Below are 26,769 nucleotides of genomic sequence, written 5' to 3' on the forward strand. Positions count from 1 at the left end.
ACCAACCTCTCGAGTATGAGGGCGCGGGTTCGATTCCAGGTCAGGCAAGTACCAATGCAACTTTTCTAAGTTTGTATGTACTTTCTAAGTATATCTTAGACACCAATGACTGTGTTTCGGATGGCACGTTAAACTGTAGGTCCCGGCTGTCATTGAACATCCTTGGCAGTCGTTACGGGTAGTCAGAAGCAAGTGAGTCTGACACCAGTCTAACCAAGGGGTATCGGGTTGCCCGGGTAACTGGGTTGAGGAGGTCAGATAGGCAGTCGCTTCTTGTAAAGCACTGGTACTCAGCTGAATCCGGTTAGACTGGAAGCCGACCCCAACATAGTTGGGAAAAGGCTCGGAGGATGTTTTTAGCATTAAAACCTCCATGTTCATGACGCAAGTAAGTCATCTAATTTATCAAATGCTTGAAACGTAAGGCAGCTTGATCAGTAGTTAAGCTACAAAAGAGTTTCTACCATATCCATTTCATAAAAACATAACGTAAAATAAAAGGAGTAGGTATAATCTCTTTCCTCCCTTTATTATCCATTCAACGCTCTAAAGCAGAAAAGGCTAATCCGATAGACTTAATCAAAATAAACAGGTTGACAAAGAAGCGATTGAAAATATCGCGGGGCTTTTTGTTCATTTCTCTTTCAGTTGGCAAACAAAAGCTTTGAGGTGGGACTGAAGGCGCAATGGACGATTTCATTAACGTTTGCTCTTAGATCGGCAGTCATTTGCACTAATTAAATAACTGGCAGTTTCTGTTACCACTTACTGAACGTTCCGCTTTAAGTATATTAAGTAGAGTGGCTCATTTCCTCAACGTTTTAGTTGTTAAGTATAATTTTCTTGTGAGTTTACACGAGTCATTTTTAGGTTCTGTCGCTTATATACTTGATAATTACAGGAAACTTGGGCTTGCAATTTATTTTTAGTGTTTCCCTCAAATTTTGAGAGCTTCAAGGAAGCCGTGTTAAAATATTTCCGTTATGACGTGGTCGGTGATATAACACTCATATCATAATCTAATTAAGTCTAGTTCGAAATTGAGGAGGAATAGATTTCCAATATTATTCTTCCAAATTCCTATTCGATTCTGCTTAGGATTACGGACAATCATTACCAATAGATATGTATATTCAAGACTGCAGATTTCTTCAAGTGTCCTTTCAAACTAGTGACATCTTTTGATTGGTCATGCAACTCAACATTATACCTATAGGCATGCACACAAACTAATCACCAAAATAAACAAACCTAATTACCGCAAACGCCAATACGTCAATATAACAAGCCTGCAGGCAAATCCAATCCATCGTAGTCAGTACAAGTTAGTTAAGTTTAACCTTATTTGGTGTGACGTCACAGATTATTGCTGAGTAAACATGTAAGCCGGTCACTGTCAGCACTAGCTAGAGTATCAAGCTTGCAGTAATTGACTGGATATGGCAAGACAGATAATGCAATTAAATTGATCCAGACACATGAGCTAGCTTTGATTGATGTTCAGTTGTTTAGATAAAGCTCTAGGGACTTTTAATCAGGCATGTAAGGAGCTCTGTTTTAATTTAGACCAAACCTTGAATGAAATAGTTTGAAAATTCTACTTCGTTTGACCCAAAAATCTAGTTCAAGATTGACACTAGATAGCCACCAGTAACCCAAAATTAACGTCACGAAATAGAACAGAGTTTATTCAAAATTGTACAGTGTAACCTTCATTATAACCTTCATTACTGGCGAACAAGGTATTCATTACCCCACTGTCAACACTTGCCCATCAGGCTTAGGCAGTAATTGACGGCCAAGTGGCGTAAAAGTGAATCTGAGGCGTCTCCGATGTTAGGACGCTGGTTCGCAAGCCAGATCGATACTCCCCCTCTCTCGCGCGCGTATTACCTCCCCCCACCACCTAGAAACAACCATGCTTTCACGAAATCTGGCTTTGAAAAATGCTCAACTTATTTACAAAGGGATCACAACAATCTGTGTGGAATAGTTTATTGTAATAATATTTATTCCTTTGTGAAGCTACAGTTCAGCATTCGACCGTATATTTGAAGTGATTCAGTAAAATGCGTTTTGAATTTCGAACATTCGAATTCTATCTGAAATATTTCTACCTGTGCTGAAAAAATCTCTCATTTAATAGAGTATTTCTGTAACCAATTAAGGAAACGCGAGCAATTCTAGGAAAAGCAATAAATACCAATCAAAGTTGTCGATCGAGGTGACATATAATACCTACTACCATTAATACTCGCGTTCAGAATACAGATTGAATGAAGTGGCTTACTGGAGACGCTAACGATACACTGGTGAAGTAGGAAATTAACACTCCCGCCAAAGCAGAGAAAGAAAAGGCTTTTAAAGCAAAATAAGATGTCGCGTCTTTTTGCTTTCATTGGAGAAGCGGTGAACTGTATCCAACTGATCCCTATGCATTCCGCTTACATTATGGTAAAGCACAGCTTGATCCTTTTCAAATTCTGGCATCGTTTTACCTGTAACTATGTTAGGTGTCTTCTATTTGCTGTGGAGCAACATCGCTTTCGCTCCAATATCGTCGAAGATACAAAAGAGTAAATAACCGGTATCGGATTGTGCAAACATTTTAGTCAGTGAGGAAAACATTTTCCAATAAGATTTTGTCGAACTAGAACCTAAAGGTATCGAGGACGTTGCAGAGTAAATTGATCCTTAATAGCCTTTGCAAGCGACAAGCTGGCCACCTGTGACAACTATTCTCCATTAAAGTCTTTAAACTCCCATAAGTCATAGATGAAGTTTCCAGTCCGGAGTTAGACTCATTTGTCATAGTCGAGTCTATGTCGGACTTGTGTGGAAAAGACAATATCTTTATACTTAATGTTTGTTCTAAAGCATCATCAATCCTCTTTACCTTCGTCTGAGTCGTGATTTTTGTTGAAAGTCATTTCATTTATCTTCAGAAATCCACACCTGATACCAATTCTCGGAATGAATTTATTGAACTGAAGATAGCAATATCTTTAAATGCCAGGAATGGCCCAAAATAATTCATCATTCGCCTATTAGTATGCGTAAGACCATTTCTTTGTTCATGATTTATGGCAAATTACCGATTTAATAGGGACCAACTTCCGTCTGACCTCCGCAAGCCTCGGGGAAGATATAGGGCGGTAAATATATCCTATAATTTGCCGCCTGGCTGCTCTATACAAGTAGGTTGTGAATAAATAACAAATTACTGACAGCACGTTGAGCAAATATACGGCAAATGTAATAAAGTAATAACAGTGCTGGCCACGCATGGCATAACTTTTGAATAGCGAAAAACAACCCATTTCCTTCTGAATTTTTTACGGGATACTACATTTTCATAATTGATTCACGGGAAGTAAAGTGGTATTGGAGATTTTATTCTGATTCAATTATTCTATGATACCGGAGCGAATTGATTCATTAAACATCGGCGCATATTCAAAAGAGTAGTTCACCGATTGAAATAACCAATTGACTGTTCGAATAACATAATTTACTAATTTAAATCAAACCCTGTTAAATGTGCATATCATTTATACGGTTGTTAATTAAACGAGCATTCCAACTATCGTAATTACACCGTCACACCTTAATTGCTTGAAAGGAACGACGAACTGAAACAATTGAAGAAACTTCTGCAAACAAACTTTGAAGTATCATTTTCGCGTATTGTAAGTCCATTGACAAATAAACACTTGGCGGGATAACTCTTAGTTGGTCGGAGATAAAAATAAAATAGTGTACTTGAAACAGTAACGAGAACTGTCCTCTCGTCTGTGGCTCTTATAAGGTGAACTTCACAAAAGACTCGACGCTTAATTATGAGACGAGTTGCACTTTCAATTATATTTTGTGGAAGTTCTGCTTTAATTTTATTCTCTTTTGTTGGCTTATAAGCTCAAGCCTAACTTATTCTTCTTTTCTACTTAACTGTCTTTCATTGGCTGGAGAAACATCGCGCGCTTCTTTGTTTTAATTAACTAACAAATTGACTGGAAGTATTTTAAACAAAATGTTGTTTGTCTATGTAGTGAAAACAACCCCGTGACGCCCGTAACAATTTAGTATCTAATCTAATACCTGAAAAGTAAAGCATCATATGAAAATGACACATACACACAAAAAAAGCCTTAGGTAAATAACTGTAAAATAAAGCAACCTCATTCAATGATACTCTAACCGCATGAAAACCGGCGTGCGTTCCATTTGAGCTCATTTTTCCCAATGTCAAAGGTCACGCTAGCCCCGAGGGAAGGTGGTTGCATAATAAGATTGATCTCGAGTTACCGCAGAGAACAAACTCTATGTGATACCTCTGACATTTAAAATGAGAGCGAATCGTAACAACTGGTGGACTGTAATTAGGAAGGAAAGCCGTTTATGATTATGTCGGGGGATTAATGGTTCGTGCGTAAACGAGTTCAGTTTATTTAATGTCGAACGTAATGCTTTTAGTGAAGGTTTGGTTGCATGAAAGATAAATGCAGTAATTAGATTGTCATTACATCAAAGGAGTTTTCACAATTTGTCATAGCAAATGAGCTTAAGAAAGATCGTAATCGGACTGAATAAAAATTAAACCTTTTAAATTAAAACTGCAAAATGGTAAAGAGGTTATTTTTTCTTTGAAACCCACTTAAAGTCTGTAAACTTTTAAATAAAACAATAATGTTACAATATTCCTTTAGAAAAGTAGAAAATGATAGTGGAATGGAGTCGGTCCTTATGCGGAAAAAGTCTTATTTTTTCCTTTATTGCAAACAACAATTCTTATTATGACGGCTTAGGTTTCACAGGAAAATTTCCCAGAAACCGTGCTTCTGTTAAAGTAAATTGTTAAGTTTACAATCAGTTTTTACTAAGTAAATACTACTTCTACTACATTAAGTTGAAATATTGATTGATTTTGTAGTGTCTGAGAAAACAAAGCGTCTGAGAAATTCCGATATCCGAGAATACAAATTCCCATGCCAAGTCAAAGGCCCTTATGTGACTTATTACAGGTTCTTACGAAATTGTATCGTATTGAAAAAAAACGGCAAAAAACTCAATAGACACTCTTGTTTAGTGATATAGTTATACAAGCATCTCACACAAACTTGAATGTAATGTTGTAAGTATCAAAAATCTAACCTTAACTTTACCCGTCGGCATTCAAGGTGCTTTCCCACGCAATTCACCGGAGTATTAAACATTGCCCCGAGCAAATTCTGTTCACAAAATAGACAGCACATATTTAACCAAAATATTTAATAAAACATTACAAAACAACGCCACTAAATATTCACTGAAACAGCAGTGAAGGCCGCTCAAAAAGTTTTATTGAAATAGTTTTGCTACACTGAAGCTTTCGGTTTAAATGCTTGACCTCAAATCTCTATGAACATCAGTCTTTTTACGACTCTGTTTCGTTATAAGCAATGCGTAGATATTATTACTTATTCTGTACCGAAATCGAACATCATGCGGACAAGTATCAAACTGCTGATCTTTTCAGAAAGGTCAAACAAATAACACACAAAGTCAAACCTTCCTCGTGGGTGATAGATGACAAAAATGGGAATCCGATACATGAAGTTGCCAAAGTAGCTGAAAGATGGAAAGAATACTGCGAGGAACTCTACCAAGACCAATCATCCAAATCCACTTCATCAAATAAAATCATAGGAGATGAAGAGCCCAGCATTCTCCGCTCAGAAGTTGAAGATGCGATCCGGAAACTTAAAAGAAATAAAGCACCAGGGCCGGATCGAATCACAGCGGAAGTCTTGAAAGGACTGGGCTCAAATGGAATAACATGCCTGCATAATATATGCAATAGAATATGGCATACAGGACTTTGGCCATCTGACTGGGTACACTCCGCAATTCTTCCTCTCCATAAAAAAGGATCGATGCGGAACTGTAGTAATTACAGAACTATTGCACTAATATCCCATGCCAGCAAAGTTCTCCTTAACATCCTCAATGCCAGACTAAGAGCTTTCCTGGATTGGCAAATACCCCAAGAACAAGCGGGTTTTGTAAAAGAAAGGGGAACGAGAGAACAAATATTAAACTTAAGGCTCATAATAGAAAAATGCTACGAATATAACACCCCAACTTTCATGTGTTTTGTGGACTACCAAAAAGCTTTTGACTGCGTCAAGTGGGAGAAACTATGGAAAGTACTTACCGAAGCGGGGGTACCCTCCCACCTCGTAATGCTGATTCGCAACCTTTATGAGTCGAGTTATGGCACTGTAACAGTAGGAGACACAACATCAAGCCGTTTCACATTCCAGAAGGGCGTTCGTCAGGGATGCATAATCTCTCCTATACTCTTTAATATTTACGGAGAACACATTATGCGTCAAACGCTAGAAGACTGGGAGGGTGGCATAAAGATAGGTGGAGTCAAGATATCTAATCTGAGATATGCAGACGATACCACCCTTTTCGCATCATCCGAAAACGAAATGGCGGAGCTGCTGCGTCGTTTAGAAACAGCCAGTCTGGAAATGGGACTTGCAATTAACAAATCTAAGACCAAGCTCATGATCGTTGATCGATTTGACACTATTCAACGCACTGATATCCTACAAGACTACGAGACCGTAAACCAGTTCCAATACCTTGGCTCGTTAATAACAAATAAGGGAAGTAGCGAACCTGAAATACGTAGGCGAATTGGCATGGCAAAGACAGCGATGACCCAGTTGAGCAAAGTCTGGAAGGACCGAAACATCAGATATCCGACCAAAATACATCTGGTCCGCACTCTTGTCTTTTCCATCGCATTATATGGTGCGGAAACGTGGACTTTTAAAGCTGCCGACAGGCTGAGAATCGACGCTTTTGAGATGTGGTGTTGGCGCCGTATGCTGCAGATACCATGGACAGCCTTCCGCACAAATGTATCCATTCTACAACAACTAAAGCTAGAAAAGACAAAACGCTTATCCACTACCTGCTTGCAGCGAATAGTACGGTATTTCGGCCACGTTGCTCGCAGAGACACTAACAACTTGGAACGCCTGATGGTAACAGGAAAAATTGAAGGCAAAAGACCTAGAGGTAGAAGTCCCAAACGGTGGTCAGACCAGATATCGGAGGAACTGGAGATATCTGTCAGCACTGCACTACACCAAGCAACGGAACGTAACCGATGGAGACAACTGGTTGACGAAATAAAAAGGAGTCACGATCCTCAGCATTGAGGGAACGATCGAGGAGGAGATATTATTATGTCTTAAAAATTCCTCTTCGGAATGCTGCGTGTACGTCGTCATGACTTTTGAAATATATGCGCTGGAATCTTTGGCGTTGGTGTTCTAAAGCTTCGAAGATGAGTTCAGAAAAGCGTAGTACTAACATATTGTAATTTTTTTTAAACAATAACATAAGTAACAAAAAACTGTGATATCTTATATATAATAACTTTTAACTCTTAAAGTCGATATTTCCATCAATATCATCCATCTTCATTGACAGCCAACAATACAATCTCTCAAATTTTATTTTTCTGTTAGCACACAGCGGCTATCTTATCTTTTTTTTATTCCCTAATGACGGCACGTGCTCACAGGTATAAAATTCGGTTAGTTTCGGTCCCTTTCCAACAAAAAAAAAACACCCTAAAACCTCGTGTAGTTTCGGGTTTATTTATGTGCTGCGTGAGCGCACGTTATCAAGGCAGATGTTTGCTTTAGCAAGAATTTATATATAGCCCTTAGCACGTGTTTATCAAGAGACTATTATTTTTTATCTGTATTATATTATACGGGTTTTTTATTATAAAGCTTCATAAAATAAGTTTTCATTAATTAATTAAAGTATTGTTTCTGTGGGCTAACTTACTCTTTTTCTAAATAAACTTGGCATCCCAAGCTTGCGTAACTACTTTACTTGTTCATTCTCTCTGTTACCTACAATTCCGTTACTGAAAGAAAACCAAGCGTAACAATAACGGCCATCTGTCGTGGGGCAAATCATATAACAAAAGGTTTTTTTTGCTCGATTAAAGACGGCTGCAAGATTTGATAGTTAGAAACGGGTTGCAGCTGCCACTCCTTCAATTATATGTGTTAATTATTTATCAACTACTAACGTATTTCGAAATAAATTCGTTAAAAATAATCCTTATTTTTTTCTTTATTTCAGAATGTGATCGCGAGAATCATTTCATCGATGCCGGCAAAATTCATATGACTATAGCAGACAATGCGGTCGCAAGCTTCAAAACCCTCACCTAAGAAAGGGGACTTGAGTAAAACATCGTTTAAAAGCTCAACTGTAAAACAAGCTACTAAAAAAGCTGTGTCGCCTAAAAAGGTTAAGAATTTGGTAAACAAATCATTGATCAAAAATCCTAAGAAAAGTTCTTCCAAAGATGATTTATCTAATATCAAAAATGAAGAAGATGCGGGGAAAAATGACAAAAATCAATCATCACCTGACCCCAAGCCTGGAAGCAGCAAACCATCTACGTCACGCGGTGATTCACCTACAAAAAAGTCCAAGAAAGATCCCAAGGAGAAGAAGGACACGCTTAAAAGTGCTGTAGATACTACAAAGAAGGTTATTGCGAAAAAGGCTGACAAAAAAACAAAACCTGTCAAGCCCAATGTAAAAAAGTGCGCCAAGGGTGCGAAAAAAGACATAAAGTACAAAATAAATAAAGATGTTATTAAAAAGGCAACTCCAAAATTTTCAAAGGCTAAGACAATAATAAAAAAAGGTAATGCGGCCAATAATGACAAGAAAAAAGGTGCAGCCCAGGCAAAACCAGAAACAATTGAAAAGGAAAAAGAAATCGAAGAGAACAAAAATTGTTCTACCGATTCTATTGAGAACGGTACAAATAAAACTACCGACGTAAGTGAAGACCGTGGTAAAAATAAGATTGCAAGTGATGAAAAATCTGATGATAAAACTGACCCAAAAACTACTCCTGAATCTGCAGTTTGTAAAACACCACCTAAATCTTCTTCAACCAATCAACCAGAGACACCGAAAACTGAGACAGAGAGACCTCCAAAATTTTTCACTTCAACCAGATCACCGCGCATGGTGGATATTGATGTTAAGTGTTGTAAAAATTCGAAAGGAAATCTCAGCGTTTCGGAAAGATTTGTATCAATGAAGTTAGAAACAAAAGAAGCGGATAATGCTAAAGATAAAAGTTCATCTAACACATTAGTGTCTCAAGGACCAGAGATTGATGTTTATACGTTTACGGAAAAGGTAGACTCTCCAAAAAGTATATTGTCAGATTTTCGTAGTCCTATTAATAAAAATATTGGCAGAGTTCGGCCCATTGCTAGAGTTAAGGGAACAGTTATTGACAAGAAAACAGAATCAGAAAAGAAAAAGTATTCTCCTCACAGACCTATCGAAGAAGTCGTAAATAAGTTAAAAAATAAACGATCAGAAGAGTTAAATGCTAACCATACACAAAGTGTTTGCACTGCATCAACTGTGCAAACTAATGCGGTTAATAGTGAAGCAGGAGTTGAAGAAAAACCAAAACCTATTGTTAGTAAGTCTTATAAAATGGTAGCTCGAAAATCAAGCATAACGGGAAAACCATTTAGCCCAATAAAATTTCTTGATCAAGAAACACCGGCAAGTAAAACTGAGAAACCTGCAAAGCCGACTCCTACTGTAAAGAAAACTCCAGCAAAACCTAAAAAGCAAACAAAGAAAAGTAGCCTTTCGGATGAAGATATTGATAATTCTAAGTTCGCTCTCAATACTAAAACTTTCCACTATACTTCATCTGAAGATAGCGTTAGTGAATCGAACGATGATAATGACACCAAAGAGTCTTCCGAATCCGACAATCCAAAAAATAAAAAGGCTAAAAACAAAAAGTTCAAGAAAAATAGAATAACTGATAGTGCAAAGAAGCCTCCCTCTAAAGAACTGAAAGAACTGTCTAAAGATTCGCTAATTGATCTCAAAGAAAGTTCTGCTTTATTGGGTAACGAAAAACCGAGTAAAAGGCGGCTGAAACTTTTGTCAATGTGGACTGGGCCTAAAAAACATCGTATGGCTTCTCTTAATGCAATAGCCAAAGTTCATTGCCTGTATGAAAACGAAAGTAGAACACATATGGAATTAGGTCTAATGAAAACAATTGACAGACAGGTTTTACCAAGCACGTCAAAAACTGTGAGTCCCAAAAAGAAAGACAACAAGCCTAAAGAAACTGAAAAACAGGAAAGCACCTCAGAATCCGAATATGAAGCCAAAAGGGAAAAGAAAGAAGATAGTTCAGAAAGTTCTGACGATAACCCTCCTCAGAGATCATTGCGTGGAGTACCTGGTATTAGAAGTGCGGGCAAGTATTGGGATCCGAAATCTTCAACCTCTTCCAGCGAGGATAGTGAACAGGATACTAAGAAGAAAGTAACAACTTCAGAAAAAAAGAAAGCTTCGCCCAAAGCCACTTCCAGTAAGTCAGATTCTGACAAACCTCCAGCAAAAATGAAAAAGACTGCCGGTGTACCGGTCAAGAAAAAGCGCAACAGAAACGAAGTAGTGATGGATTTGAAGGACATGGTCGTGCAAAAACGTATGGCAAGTCTCAACGCCACAGCTATCCTCGCGGCTAGTTACGAAAAACGTTCGCCAAAATCTAATAAAGATGATACTACATCAGACTCATGTAGCGACGAATCTTACTCTCAGAAGTCAAAAAACGGGGTAAGTTCCGGCGTTAAGTCGGAATCAAAAAACGAATATGAACCTAAATCAGAAAGTGATGAATCGGCAGTGTCGGATAGGAAACAAAAAGTTGAAGTAATAGTTAATCAAGATACTGATGTCACAATAACTGGGGTATATTCTACGCACCATCATGAGGGGTTTTGCACGGTGTCGGGAATGCAGTACCGCATTTCGTCCACAAGTCACACCCAGACGACAGCTACAGCTAACTGCGAAAAGGTAAGTGCTCTGTTTATTTTGTCAGTAACATCTATCTCTCTAATCTGAAATCCAACTCGAATAAGTGGCTCTTGTTGATATGAGTCACAGGGTTAGTCAACCCCTTTCAATTGGGGAAGTTGGTAAATCGAGGCTCGTATTACTCATACGTAATAAAGACTATATACCCGCTGGCGCTTCGGTACTCATTAATTCGCTGTAATGAAGTAAGTTCTATGTAAACACGCCTCGGGACCTCATCCACACATTATCCTTCATCGCTTCGCCTTACGAAAGTCTACAAGGAAAAATAAGCTGTTAGTATTTAACACGAACGTTGTTTTTCGTTTGCATACTCGTTATCAATTGAGGCGTGAACAATTTACGCGTGAAAGGAGTAACCATCGTGTTACCCTTGACGTAGATTATATCGTCTGACGCGTTAAATCTTATTAATGTTATGTTAAACTCTCAGAAGCGCCTGGGATCCTAAATAGATATGCATAATACAAGCTTGTTGATCTACGTACGATACCTTAGTCACGACGGTATCTTTCACTTTAGCCCTTTTTTGCGCTGAGCGGAGGCGTAATGTAATCCCATCTGTGTCGGCGCCGATGTTCTCTCTCTTTATAAGTTTGGTTATCTACAATACTTGGGTAAACATATCATTACTAGATTACATGATTTGCGGTTAAGCCTTAAATGCTAATAGTGTTATAAATTACCAGGAGGGGTGTTCCCGTGAAGATGGGGCCCGCTACACTCCACTCTCGGCCTTGTCATCGATGCAACCGCCGGCAGAACACTCTCATCCACACCCAGGTAAATATACTTTGAATATTAAACACATACATATTGAATAAGGTATTTTCAGCGTTGATGGTAGGTGCTTCGTATATATTCCTAAATGAAAATTCACCCGCCGTTATCAAATGTAATATTCTCCGTAAAAGATAAAGATGTTCCTTTGTTATAAAATACATAGGTAAGAAAGAAACATCGGTTTCTTTTTGTTCAATCTATCTGCGAGGTATCGCAAAGATTTCGAAGTATTCAGATAAATTGGTAGGCTTGCGATATGCACATCGCTGGTTGTGGCGCTATTTTAATTTAGATCGTCAGATTTTTCTGCGATCTACAAGATATCGTGTTCGTCGGTACCGGCGGCAGATTGCAAAGTGTATGCTCGTGAAGACAACCAATATACGTAATAATATGTATCGAGTCAGTAGCCGATCAATTGCGATTATATCTACGAAACTTGTTTCTCTTGCACGTTGTAACATTATATTATTAATTCTTCATTTTATTTAGGATTTATGGATAACTCGCATAAATCTTTAAGGATTTTTATTATGACTAGTTTTTTTTTAAAGCTAATTAATAACTTTATTGAAAGTTAATCATTTCGTTTATTTTTTTAAAGAAAAGAGAAAAACTATATGTTCAAAATATACCAGCTATTGTTTATTAACTAGCTATTGTTTATGAGGAAAATGTAAACTTTTCCTTGTTTATTATGTTATTACAATTTATTATTTGAAGTGTAGCTATATATCGAAAAATGATTTTATTAAAAGTTGTGGACTTCCTTTAGCTTCATTCTTAGATTTTTAACACAGTTTTCAGTTTACCATCTTTTTTTAACCAACTTTTTTTTTTCATTCTATATGAGTTCATCGGGAATTTATAAAAAAAATGTTACAAATTAATTATAATTCCTATAATTAATATATTATAAGTTGGACTCAAGTTTGGCTATTATTAACGGCATTAACGCCCTCGTTAAACTTATAAGCCCGGCAGGCGTTTACCATGATCACCCCATTTAATTGTTTTACTTATACCAAACGATTATAAAAAGTTTTTATCTTTCGGTAAAGTATCCGGCTCCACAAAATCGTTAGTAATATTTCCCTTAGTTATGAATGGAACTGATCTATATATAGTATTAATAAAAAAGGATGTGTTGGATTAAAGTGGTGCCAAAATCTCTAACAAAATTAATAATAGACAATTTTTATTTAAAAAATATTTTTAGTCGTTAAGACACAATCAGTTACACGCGGCTTAAAATCGACTAAACTTATCGGTAGCGGATATTTTATCAATTGGAATATCTATAACAGCTCCATAAAATACCAATTTAAATATGTCATGTTTGCCTAAAAAAGTAAAACGGCTAACCCTTCCTTTTATAATAATATACATTTAATACCCACTGGCTTTACACGTGACTTCCGCGTTCCACCTCGTTTATTAAAAAGTGAAAACTGTGAAACTCCATTTGATTGTTTTCGAGTAACCGGACCCGACAAAAGTTCTTAACGAATATTTTTTGTAGCTTTGATGTCATTTCGTTTTGAATTTTCCGTGTAACGTTCATAGAAAAACAAGTCAAACTTTTATACTTTCATTTTCATAACGTGTTTTACCACTTTATACAAGTTTTGGTTAAAATATTTTGGAAGGATAGGTGAACCATTTTTCAGGATAATAATCCTTTTTTTGACATTGTTGTTTATAAGGTAATTCATGAAATGTTCAGCACAATCTGCAAAAAATACGCGTTTATTTATTTATTTATGCATATAACAGAGGAAAACCCTTTAACAGGAATTTATTTATCAGAATTACAATATTACATAAACGCTGGAGTTTCCGCCACGTGCCACATTTATATTTGCAGAGTATATAATTTTTATTTGGTCTCTAAGCAGGAAATACGTGTAACAGTTGAAATTTGTATTATTTTATGCTAATATTGGTTGATTTAAGACTTATTCTGTACCCACTCTGAAACGAGAATTTCCCAAAGTACCTACAGTACCGCAAAAACTAATTGACTTTCTAAAAAAAACCTTAACCATGTTGTAGCAAATAATATTCATGAGCTCAAAGCTTTAGTTCTTGTTGAAACCATCAATCATGTTTAAAGTCACTAAATTTTTCACATTGGGATTTTTCCGACTAGGATTAGCTAAGCTTAAAGTGGTGTTAACACGAGCATTGAGCCGTGCCCTCATGACTTTTAAACTAACCACATATTGGCCCACATCGCCAACAAACACCCATTGCCTCATCGGTTGACTGATTGATCGAACTCCTGGATACAAAACGAGCAATGCTTCCGCAAAAATTGCTTATAGATTCAACTCTCGTGGTTTAAATTCAAGACTTCTACGCCTCATTTGTCATGTGAACACTTTGTAGAAGGGTCGATAGAATAGTAATGATGTACACAACACGTCTGCTGCAGTTTTTCCTTCTTCTTGTATGTTCGTTCAACTAGAAAGAATCTTCGATCATTTAAGTTTTGAATTCTCTCAAACGAGACCTCTTCATAAGGTGACGTCTGGAGCATAAATAAATCAACCTTGACCAATACTTAGAACGCATTCGAGCGATTTTGATCTCCTCATTAAATGACATTTGCCTTACTTATAGCACCCTATCAAAGATCTTTAGAACATACGGTGCACGTAGGTCTTTAGCTTGTACGTAATGCATCATATTGTCTAGATTGTAATCTAGCTCTTGGTTAAGGTTTCGCTCCCTTTGACAAAGTTGACCAGTCGGTAGTTTTGCTGTTACCGATCCGTTTTGTATTTATTAATGGGGCGGTGGAGTACAGAAATTTTTAAATGTATTAATGTTTTGTCCCTTATGTTACCATCCGTTATAATTTATTTATATTTGTTATTATATTTGGGTAAGCAACTCAGCTTCATTCGCCGACATTTCCCTAACACGCGACGAGTTAGCAAAACAAAGAATATTTTTATCAATTAGTCAAACAACGTTTCCATTAGGACCGGCTTATAAAAAAAAACAAAAGTATACCTGAACACCGAAGTGTGGTTATAACGCAGACTGGGTCACAGACAGCCAGACAGATTCGTTTAAATGGCCCCTTTAACATTATTTATTAATATTTTTCATTGACCATAAATATCCCGAGTAACGTGTTGTGGACACATAGTTCTAATTTATTTATCTCCGTCGGATGCCAAAACCTGTAATTTAAAGAGAATAAAATGCCTTTATTTAACAGATTTTTTATGTTCCGAAATTATTTAACAAAAGTATGAATTCTCCGACATACTGCAGTTTTTTTTTTGGAAGCAATGTTTTCGTCATAAGATTTTCAGTAAAATTAAGTTTGGGCTGAAGAATCAAAAAGATCTCGATTCCAGTGTCTATCATCGTGACCGGTTGCCTCATATCGCACGTTAATAGGTCAATGTTTTTCACCGAGCGGCGACCTCGCCACAGCGGCGGCGGCGCGGGCGCAAGCGATGTGTCGCGTTTCACACACGCCGTACGTTTTTTGTTTGTTTCTCTTCGCTCATTGGTTCTGCCACCACTGTTCACGTTTTGGTTATTAATTTTTATATCATGTCGGCTTGTTATTTGTTGCGTGTCTTCTTGTCAAAATGTTTTATTTACGTTTTTAACCGAGCTTATTTTTAAACGTATGAATGGACATGACACATGCTCAAATAAAACTCATTCAGTGTCAATCATTCACGTTGACTTTGCCCTTGCTATTTCGATTGTACATACATTACCCATTTATTTTTAACTTGGCCGTTTAAAACATTATATTCACATCGATAATTACAAGACTAATGATATTCTGAACCAAATTGCACCGTGATGAAGATGAGACTCTTGAATGACTTTAGCAGCAGTTGGCCGTAATTATGTTTGGAAGAAAAATGTATCTTTTTAGGCACAATTGGGTCCCTTCTAAACAGAGTATAAGTTAAGTAGCGACTGAAGTAGGTATAACAACTAGTTTGGCCAAGTGCCAAGCCCGCAGATGTCGAAGCAGAATCTTGGCCTGCCCGGCTCTTCCCGGAGAATATTATAACACCTATTAACATAATCTCTTAGGTTTTAGTCTCATTTTCCAAGTAATGTCCTCTGTGATCCCCAGACATGTCTGCCTCGGTTTGTAGTTTTAGTCTGTGGTTTGTGTCTTGTTCTGATGTGTCAATTAAGGATATCGTAGACTAAATGTAGACTCTTTGGACCAATTTAGGTGTCTTGTCTGTTCTTGTTGTTTTAGTATGTTCTTGATATTTCCTTAAGATGTTGCTCTATATCAAAACAACGTTGTCGTCATCACCTAATCTAAATACCTAACCTGACTTCTGAAATATGCATGTAATAACTTTACGATTTTATATGCTTGCCTCATTTAGAAAAATACTTCCGGAATAATTTATAAACAACAGACGCGTCCCTAAACGAACAATTAATTCAGTTTAATCCAATAAATCTTCTATTCGAAATAGGTCCAACATTTACAAATATTGACCGACAGAGGTCGTGTTTGTCGCTGCAAAATAAACTTTTAATCCCTTTAGTTGGAACTGTGCTCAAACATTAAAACCGCTGTGAGCACCACCCCGCTATAGTTGACACTTTGTGTTAGACAAACAAAAATACTTTAATGACGCGATAATGATACTGAAACTACTAACTAATTAAATTGGACATTGTTATTACTCTGAAGCGGTTAAAATGAAATACTTACGGCCAGTTTCTTCATCAAAAGTTAAAGTTAAAGTTATGGCTAAAGTAAAAGTAACGGTCAAATTCGTTTTTTCAAGGCTAAAGTGACAGCAAAACTGATAGAAAAATTGAATTTGACCGATACTTTTACTTTAGACATTACTTTAGCCATAACTTTAACTTTAACTTTTGATGAAGAAACTGGCCGTTAGTGAGAATTACCGTTTTGCGAAATGTAAATTATGTAATAATACTCGTTGGTTGTGCTAGTTTCATTAACGATCTAAGTAGCCACGCAGATTTAAATATGTAGTACCAAGTAAAGATCACAAAGCAGCTCTTTATATTCCGGTTGCAAGCAGAACTTAAGACAAAGGAAATTACAAAGCTATGTACACAAGGAATATGTTTAATGGCATGTAAAGAGAAACCAACATTGTGTATGTATCTTAGTCCTGTAAAGCAGCCAGTTTTAGTGGCATTAAGCTCACATAATTTCGTACTTAAATGTTTGTAAGTAATACTTGAAGCTTGAAGTTCGCTATTAAATTTATTTTGAGAAAATGGGTTAACTAGAGTAGGTGAATTAGTCTGTAGTTCTCGAGTGAGCTTTTACTGATTACAATTTATTATACAATGAGGTAAATGGGGTTCCTAAGATTAAACCAGGTTATTTTAATAAACTTTACATCTTGAAAATCATAAACAAAAGTCATTACAGGACTTTTAATAAGATATAAGATGACCTGGAAGCAGTAGATGCTGATTGCTAAAGACTGAGCGAAGTGGCGAATTTTGGGGGAGGCCTTTGTCCAGCAGTCGGCTGAATATTCGGCTAATAATAATGAAAAATAGATTATGATGATTATTTCCCAATCCATTTAAAAGAAATTTAACCTAAATGTACGTTATCTTTCTGTCCATTTTCCCCTAGTGGGGGCTGAAGGCAGACTGATAGCATCCCCAACGCGTTCCGTAGCAGGTTGCGCGCCTACCCTCGCTCCAGGTAAGAACTTGTTGCCAATCCCCATAGAGGTGGTAGCCGCTTTTGCCATGGCAAGGAACCTGTACGATAATAATAAACTGGCTTATAGGTGCTTAAGGAAAATATCCTTATGTAATAAATGGGAAGTTTGTCTCTAATAACTAACTATGTAAATACTTGTGATTACTAATTATGTACATTTTTATCCCTTAATTTATTGTTTGAATGGATTTTCTGGTTTTATGATTGGCGCTTAAACCATAACAATGGTTATTCTTTACCCGATTAACACTTTAACTCCCTTCTCTGGGACATTCGGTTCATCTGGGTGATTTTCACATATTCCTTAAATTTTAACAATTTTGTCGTTTTTTGTCTGCTAAGCCGTCTATCTCTCCCCATATTCATATAACTAACTAATAATCGATTACATTATCAAAAAATGTACACTCTTCCTAACATTAACTTGGTGGTAGAAAGTTAAAATGTTTATAAACGTGTTTATTCTTTTTGTCCCGTTTCCCCTAGTGGGAGCTGAGTGCGGACATGGTTCCTCTCCACCACTTTCTGTGACAGGCTGTCTGCCTAAACTCATACCAGGTAAGATCATCCTCTAATATCCATTATAGTGAAAACTCTATAAGAGGAGTTATACTATTTTAGAATGGTGTGTACCCAAAAGTCTCTTGAAAAGCACGTTTTTTGACTGTTCCCGTGTCCCTTTTTGCCCAGTAACGGCAGATTACTAATTACTTTCTCCACAATAGACATCCTACAGGCCTAACTAGTTCCTACAGGCTAACTATCATTCAGGATAGGAATTATCTAAAAAACTTCCGATATTTTACCTACATTTTCGTTAGTTATGGGTTAAACATAAGCGCTTTCGGGGAAAAGGAGAAGAAGTTAATTTGCGCTGTTTTTTTGTTAACCTTTGTTCCAAATAATCGTTTCACACTTATTAAACGCCAAAAAAACATTTCCGAGGCACAAAATAAGCCCATATTGAGACTCAAGAAAATACCCAACGTTTTTGTCATTTAATAGCATAATTTGCGACAACACGATAAGCAAAACATAAAAGTCTTCATATTTTTTATTCCTTGAGTATTTTTTCCCTTCATAACAAGTGTTGTTAAGCGATTTCTGACAGGTAATACGCAATACATTACTTTATCGCCTCTATAAAATCGTCTCGAGCATCATAATCAGTTTCTTTTGAGTGTAATGAGTTATTTGGCTAGTGTTCGAGTTAAGTTCTTGCTTTTTCGAGTTATGAGATATGCCTATTTGTAACTCGTCGCGGTCCGGTGGCACGGCGCCAGAGCCCCCTATCTTGCAGATATTAAATAGCAGCCACTTATCTAAGCGCCCGCTCACCGCACAGACTCCAAATCAGCACTATCTCAACTGTTTGATATTCAATTTAATTTCGTTCCGAGATAATTCCAAATTGAATAGCCGCATACGTGTGTGAAATTTTACAGCACTTTAGCAGCGAAGCTTTGTAACCGATTTAGGCACATAATTACGTCAGTGCAAAATATTACATCCTGTTTTTTGCACGAATAATGACCCGGTCGAGGCTCGCTTATTCATTACTTGTACGTAAGGAAAACCACGTGCAAACTGTACAGGAAATCCGCCAATACAAAACAATTCAAACAAAGTCGCACAGCAGAGTTCACTCAGATAGAGGAAAGTTTGCTCAGATTGGGGTTTAAATTACAGGTCACGTTGAATTTATTTAATTTTCTTCTCGGGATAATTCAAATTTGAGAGCAGAGCATTTAATTTTCATAGCTTAGCGAAATCCCATTTCGGTGAAACCCGATTACTGTCTAAGCGGCCGTGGCCTATTTGTTATCTTGCTGAGAAAAACCATTTGAACATTTCTCGGGACGGGCGAACAACAAAATAGCGAAGGACGAGAGAGAAGAGAGCTGCGAGTTAATCATGAAAGCCGAACGCTAATCGCTCCGCATTCGCCGCTCTGGCTTCACTTTTTGTGTTGTTTGCTGTCGGGATAAATGTATGACAACTCCGAGATATGTTTGAACTATATTTATCTGTATTTTCTTTGTTTAAACCGCGCTCCTTGTGTTGGCTTCGTGTTAAGCTAAGCGTCCACTTGTCGGTATCGTACGCAACGGACGCAACGCACGCTTCGTAGTATTATTTATATAGAAACTCAAACAAGATGTGCGATGCGTACGATGCGGACAGGTGGACGCACTTGTTTGAGTTTCTATATAAATAATACTACGATCCGTTGCGTGCGATACGTCCGTTGCGTACGATACCGACAAGTGGACGCTTAGCTTTAGAAAAAGTGCCTCGTATTTTTTCAAGGAAGTTTAGAATTTGTAGGAGCAAAGCAAAAGTGTTCTGTATTTAAATAGATTCCGAGCTGAATTCTAGACTTCTAGGAATTGCCAGTGTTTTCTTTTGTTGAATGTTTACAAACATTCAAGCTGAATTCTTGAAGCACAAACTTTTTATCTGTATTCAAAGAGTTATAATATTTTTGTTAGGATGCCTGAAATTTACGAGCTTTTGAATCTAAGATTGGTGGAAATAGGTAGGCAAAGCCAATGAAATAAAACTACATTTGTGGGTATTAGGCTGTAAATATTCAAATCAAGGAAAGCTTTGTTTTAATAATAAAACTTAAATAATATATACCTATCATCGCAATAAAAACGGTAGTTAGCATAATAATCAATACCTTTAGAAAAAGTACTTTAATAGAAATTTTCGTTCTAAAGAACAGCATCTTCTCATTTAATAAGTAATAGTTTTTGCGAACCCGGTCACTTACACATATTTCTAATGCAATGCTAATATAAGTTATTGTATTGTGCGCAGTGCCGGAATTGGGAGGACTAGCGCGTCGCCCCGGGTGCTCCAGCGCATTCTCCGCGCCTTCTACCGCTTCTCATCATGAACAAGGTTAGTACTAACTTAATTGTAAAATAGATAATAAATGCGAATGTCAAAAATCATATAATTATAAGCTTTAAAACTTATACATCATATAAGGATAAGGTAAATATTATGTGTATATTTTATGTCTACAAAATAAACAAATTTGCTTATTTTTCGGCGATTATATTGATAAAACTTTTAAAGCACTTAGTTTTCAGCAAATATGTTCTTTACTGCAATAGGAATTAAACTTATTTTAGGTACCTATATCTTATCTGAAATCTAAAATCTATCTTTGAATACTGCATAAAAAATTGATTCATTCGTTTCCAAAGAATTTATCGCAATATATTCGATGCTGAATAAATTTAATAAACAAAAATTACGACACTGCATGTAAACTGTAAGGCATTAGTGAAATAGTTGAGTCGTAAACGTTCTATAAATTACAGGTATGACAAATTTAATGATCTATAGCCAAGGTTTCATTTAATATTTGTCTACAAAACTAATTTATGGCCTGTTCTGCGGAGCAGGTACATTTCTCATGTTCATAGAAAATTGCTTAATCTTTCTTCTGATAGAGTGGTTATTTTTCAATTTAAAGCGAGATAGTGAGCGTAGTGAGTGACAATAATTTACAGGTTTTTAAATAAATTATTCATAGGTTCCTTCCTGTTTGTTTTTTTTTTTTGGAAGTGTTGTATGTAAGCAATTAAATGAACAGTCAACCTCATTAGTCACGTTACAAACTTAAGTAATGAAGTATTGAAAAAACTCTTTTTATATTTAGAACTACTTTATTAAATTAAAATATTCTAAAAATGCCAAACCAGCCTTCCTAAGCGACAACTTATAAAAGTTTAACGACACTTCAATAAGAAATAGCGCTAGAACTTTTAATGATGCGCAATAGAATTGCAGTCGTAACTGATATTTATTGGCAGCCAATTATGTACATACAACAACCATGAATAATTAAATTGCTTGAATTATTCAATCGCTAAGTATAGAGAAGTGGGTAAAGGAATTGTAAAACTGCAGTGTAGTGAAATCTTCAACTGTAATTGTGTTGTAACTGTTTCCGGAAATAGATTTAATTTACTCGGAATCATAACTGTAGGTACCTACATACTTACTGTTGTGTTGTGAATAAGGTATTGTCTGAAAGCCTGAATTAAATGTAATAAATGAATTATTTTCTAAAGCGACCATCACAGTAACATTGTGAAGGTGAAAGTTTGTGAGTAAATACGTGTGATTATTACTTCGCAAACAGCTACACGGATTTTGACAAAAATTGACAGTAAAAATCTTCGGGTTCTGTGGGTGAAACCGAGTGCAGAAGCCAGTTTTTTAATAAGGATAAAATAGCACGTACAATAATTTTCTAATGCTTATATCATCAATACAAACCAAAGTAAAACAAAACACGACTATCCTAACAACTGAAAAAAACATCTACCGTTCGATGTTCAAAACAAAAGTGTGCTAATGACGTCATTGCAAACAGTGCGCGCGTTTACACCGACCACAGAGGAAGGAAAGATGAGCAGAGATGCTATAAGGCAGGTAGGTCCAACGTCTTCTTGTAGGCAAAAGTAACGTACGGTATGCGTGATCAGTTACTGGAACTAAGGAGACTTTCGGGTTCCTTGTCAAATTATGACGATTCTGTCAATGATTATTCATTATTGATTGGTGACTTAGTTTTGAAAAAAATGGGCAGGTTCTAAAAAATTCGTATCAAGCCGTTGCTAATAACGTTCATCGTCCCCCGAACTACCAGCTACTTCCTTAAGACATTTTGCGTTATGACATCTCTGCCACTTCAGTTCTCTGTGGTCGAGTCACATGAAATGAAATAATTCTGCCACTACTAGTATTTACGGTCTTATGTAATTAACGTACGATAAAACACATTTAAAACCCCTTAAGTCGCTTATAGTATTTTTTTTAACAGCCTACAACTTACGGAAGTTACGTGCAAGTGTAAAGTCAGAGTAACAACTGTTTACTTAATTAAATAGACTAACCGCCATTAAATGACGTCACATAAAGTAACAGACTTCAAGATGCCCAGCTGCCTGCAAGTTTATCGAGAACTTCTTTCCTTACTGACACTTAGTTGAGTAATTAATTCTTTTGCAGTAAGGTTTGAATAAATCACTATAAGTCAGCTTCGACGTTAAAGACGACTTCTACTCTGAATTATATGATGTTTCATTGGTTTAAAGGTGTTGGGAAATCCTTTGTCCCCTTTTTTTTTTTAACGACGTCAAAAATCATCAAATGACCCCTCCCACTGTGGGTTAGCAGCGGTGAGGGAGTGTCCGAGAGCCGCGGTATCTCTTTCGAACAACCCGCAGCCCCGGCAGGCCTTGGCCCTGCTGGGCCCCGCTGGGGTTGCTGACATCTCTTTGAGGAGCGCGTGGAACAACGCGCGCCGTCGACACGGGTCTGTCGTCTAAGTAGACAGAGGGACGATGAGCCACCCGAACTCACCGTCCACAGACCCACGCCTACGGTGGCCGGGAGTCATCTCGCGACACCCGGCGCCCATGGTGTCTACTTGGTCCAGCGCGGTGGCCGGGATGAGAGGTGCGAACTCTCTGGCGTTCCGCCTCCTCCTTCTCGAGCATGACCGCTTCGCAGAAGGAGGCGACGGCATCCCATTCCCTCTCGCCCCGGACCATGGCCTGAACCAGGGCCGGACGCGAGAGGTCGCCGCCGCCCAAAGCCTCGACGAGGACCCGGCGGTGCCCCTCCCATGCGGGGCACACCTGGACTGTGTGGTCCACCGTGTCCTCGGTGCTGTCCGCACAATGGTGACACCCGGGCGCCTCCTCACGACCGATTCGGTGCAGGTACCTCCCGAAACAACCGTGTCCGGTGTGGACCTGCGTCATGCGGTACGTGAGGGCGCCGTGAATCCTCCCGAGCCACTCCTCAAAGAGGGGACTTACCGCCACGATGGTGGCGTGCCCTGCACTGGGTTGCAACAGTCGCTCCCTCCAGGCCACCATGAGATCGCGCCGGAGCTCCGCCCGCTGCGCGACAACTTGCCGCGGCAACGGGGTTTCCCCCCGGCGCTGAGCCTCCTCGCGCCAGTCGTACAGGCGCAAGAAGACCCTCGCCTCCAGATCCCACGGTGGCAGTCCAGCAAGTAGGCCAGCTGCTTCGCGGGAGATCGTGCGGTATCCCCGGATTAGCCTAATGGCTATCACCCTTTGGGGCACATTCAGGTAGTGTACAGCCCGCGGCCGTACCGAACGTGCCCATACCGGGGCCCCGTAAAGGGCCATGGACCGCATGACCCCCGCGTAGAGTTTACGGCAGGGGGCGTTTGGGCCGCCCAGGTTGGGCAGGAGCCGCTTGAATGCAGCACCTGCCTTCTCCAGTTTGGGGCCCAAACGTCGGAAATGCTCGACGAAGTTCCACCGGCTGTCGAGGACGAGTCCCAGGTATTTCATCGCCCTCTCGACGCCGATGGTAACCCCCCCCCCCCCCACCGTGACTTGGGAGCCTGAAGGTGGCGCGTTCCGAAGCCCATGAAAGCACATGGCCTCGGATTTGTGCAAGGCCACCTCCAGTCCCAGCAGTTGGATCCTCGCGATGACTATCGCAACCCCGCGCGTCATTATGTCGGCCGCCTCCTGGTGCGACCTCCCTTGTGCCAGAACCAGCGTGTCGTCAGCGTAGCAGACCACGCTGACGCCGCTATCCGTATCGCCGTCGGCGATCCTTTTTCCCCTTATGATTAATTTACGAATATGTTTACTTGCAAATATATAAAGATTTACTACCTATATATCTCGCGATCCTGAGCTACACCTTTTAGTCCCGCTTTGCTCTACTTTTAGGAGAGATATTATAAAGTTAATTACAATGCAAGTTTTATCTTAAACGTAAACAAAACTACCTGAATTATATTCAATAGATACCTACTTACTTAAATTCAATTAATTTATTTATTGCACACTTGAATTTAATTTAAACCTGAAATCCTTTATTTTAATGATCTGACGTAACGATTCCAAATATTTGAGTCGGTTCTCAATTACACGGAAATTCTTACATCACTTCGCTTTTAAGATCTTCGTCAGTCAGCATTGCGTTGATCGTTTGCAATTAAATGAGAATTAACTCATTCCTATTTGTATTGTTTGCATCTTTTGTCTTTACATCATTGTACATTTAAATAGCGGTAGAAAGAGCTTATATTATACAAAACAACAAATTACGTACAAATTTATAACAATTTGTATACATAAAAATACATAGGTAACTGTGCGTTAAATAACACGCTTGAATTACCTCCAAAAAGCTTTATCTGTTTGAATCACAAAACAAACACGCGCGTATATCTAACCCTTACCCGAGTAACAGTGTGTGTCTCAGACATATATCATCAAATCTATCCATTACCCAAGAGAAAAGCAAAACAAACAAAGTTCAAAGGCCCGCCGCGGATTCTTTTAGATTCGTTCATACACTTTTAAGAGATACAAGCAATATCCATCAAGCAAATAAAATAATAACAGACGTGAGGAGCGAGGTCGGCGCACACTGCACGAAATCCCCGCTTAGTTTACTTCCACTACCGTCCTGAGCTCCTATTTGCAATAAACACGTCCCGTGTGGTCCCACAACTAGGAACAAGTTTCACAGACTTGTTTGCACTTGGAAATGTTAAAACTGGGACTTTAGTTCGTAAACGGCTTGAATTTCTTTGGTCTCTCGTGAACTCTGAATTAGCTACTGTCGAGATCTTTAAGGAATGGGTTTTCTCAGTTAAAACTACATGAACAAGTACCTGCTAGTGTAGTCGTACTAGATGAAAATGCTGGCTATTTTCACTTCATTTGCCTAGAACATTCTGCGAAGTGTTGCGATGATATACGATTACCTAATTCACACCCGCCGCTTTAAAATTTAAATACAACTTACAAAATTTGTAAAAGCAAATAGCAACATCGATGCTGATTCAGTAAATAACCTTTGCTTTCATGTTACATTCGACTATATCCATGATATTTCAACTGAAGAGGAAAATTCCCGCAGTAAGCATTATCCGGGTAGAGTAACAATTCAAACAATTAACTATAATAGCTATAAAAAACTCCGCTGAAAATTCACCCGTCGTCTAAGCAATGATTTCAGCGGTTAAACAACCGAAAAGCTCGAATATGCATGGCGGTGTTTTGTCTAAAAATAAAATGAAGTGAGAACGAGACTCGAATAAAAATGGCGTCTCGCCGACCAGGAGAGGCTTATTATGAAGGCAATATTCTGTTACGCGTTCGGAATTTATATTTAACCGCCAAACATCAGCTACCGTAATTCAGTGTCACATAAATTAGACCTGTCGTAAACTACTTAACATTCTTTTATCAGCTAATTAGATCCAAAAAACAAACAAAGAATTAATTAATAATGAAAGCTGTTTATGTTGCTCTTTCATGACTATTACGAATATCTGGGTTAAAGTCTTCCAGTCTATTGATATAAACAGTTTATTGTAGATATCAATAATTCTCAGAAACGAGCAAATACCAGCGGGTTTATGATAAGCCGGATTTAGGCGCGCATTACATCGGTTAAAGTATTTTTATCAATTTTTCGCATAATCGTGAGGTTTGCGAGACTTAACTCTGCTTTGCTCCGTAATCTCGTAAAGATACATCTATGTAGCAATTTGAAAATATAAAGGTGAGCAAAGCGAGAAAATGCTAAATATACGGAATTGCGTTTCCTTCTCGCTTGACAGCATCGGCGAAATGCTGAAAAGTCAATTCATTTTCAAGACCACTTTAGCGCAAACATTGTCAGTTACCCAATGTTATTTTTCACTAAAAATGTTATTTTTGTAGTCGGATAACACGCTTTATACGTTTTCCGCGCCATTGCGAGGCGTTCGCTGGCCGCGGCTTTCCATGCTCGGCATAAATATTTGATATCAAGCAGGCGCAAACCACAATTTTACTTTATCACATACCGCGCGTTTGTTGCTCTATTTCAACCGACGATTACTTGTTTACAAACGGTATTACGTCGCCTGTATGCGCGATAAATTAATGATGGAATAAATGGAACAATCTGAAATGATGAAATGTTGGAGAACGTGATAAGTGATCCAATATAGTGGTGTAATGAGGCCGCAATGGGCTATTATCGTTATTCTATACACATTGAGGCGGCGCCTCCCTTGTCGACCCGAGGATCCACTGACCCTTGACCTAGTCCGGAAGGGTAGGCCCCTCCCCCAGAGTTTTCTCTCCCAATACCCCAACTACTGTTTCATAATCAAAATTTTGGGGATTATGTTTATTGAGGATGCATATAATAGGCTTAATCGATTATCCGATATTAATAATGATACAAATTACACCCAGTTAGCT

The 26,769-nt window shown here is 38.1% G+C and overlaps 1 protein-coding gene across 6 annotated transcripts in view; it reads left to right on the forward strand.

The window, feature by feature from the left end:
• Nucleotides 1–26,769, forward strand: part of LOC124636270 — a 179,743-nt gene that overhangs the window by 39,439 nt on the left and 113,535 nt on the right. For 2 of the 6 annotated variants that reach the window (XM_047172286.1, XM_047172287.1), the window contains exons 2-6: nt 8,161–10,950; nt 11,661–11,754; nt 17,390–17,461; nt 17,969–18,040; nt 20,309–20,392. In XM_047172286.1, coding sequence (XP_047028242.1) covers nt 8,221–10,950; nt 11,661–11,754; nt 17,390–17,461; nt 17,969–18,040; nt 20,309–20,392 — 3,052 coding nt within the window. In that variant the 5' untranslated portion in view covers nt 8,161–8,220. The remainder of the gene's footprint in view (nt 1–8,160; nt 10,951–11,660; nt 11,755–17,389; nt 17,462–17,968; nt 18,041–20,308; nt 20,393–26,769) is intronic. The other 4 variants (XM_047172290.1, XM_047172291.1, XM_047172288.1 and 1 more) reach the window with 3 other exon arrangements.

This window comes from Helicoverpa zea, chromosome 14 (genome assembly GCF_022581195.2).
Source record: "Helicoverpa zea isolate HzStark_Cry1AcR chromosome 14, ilHelZeax1.1, whole genome shotgun sequence".
Classification (NCBI taxonomy): Eukaryota; Metazoa; Arthropoda; class Insecta; order Lepidoptera; family Noctuidae; genus Helicoverpa; species Helicoverpa zea.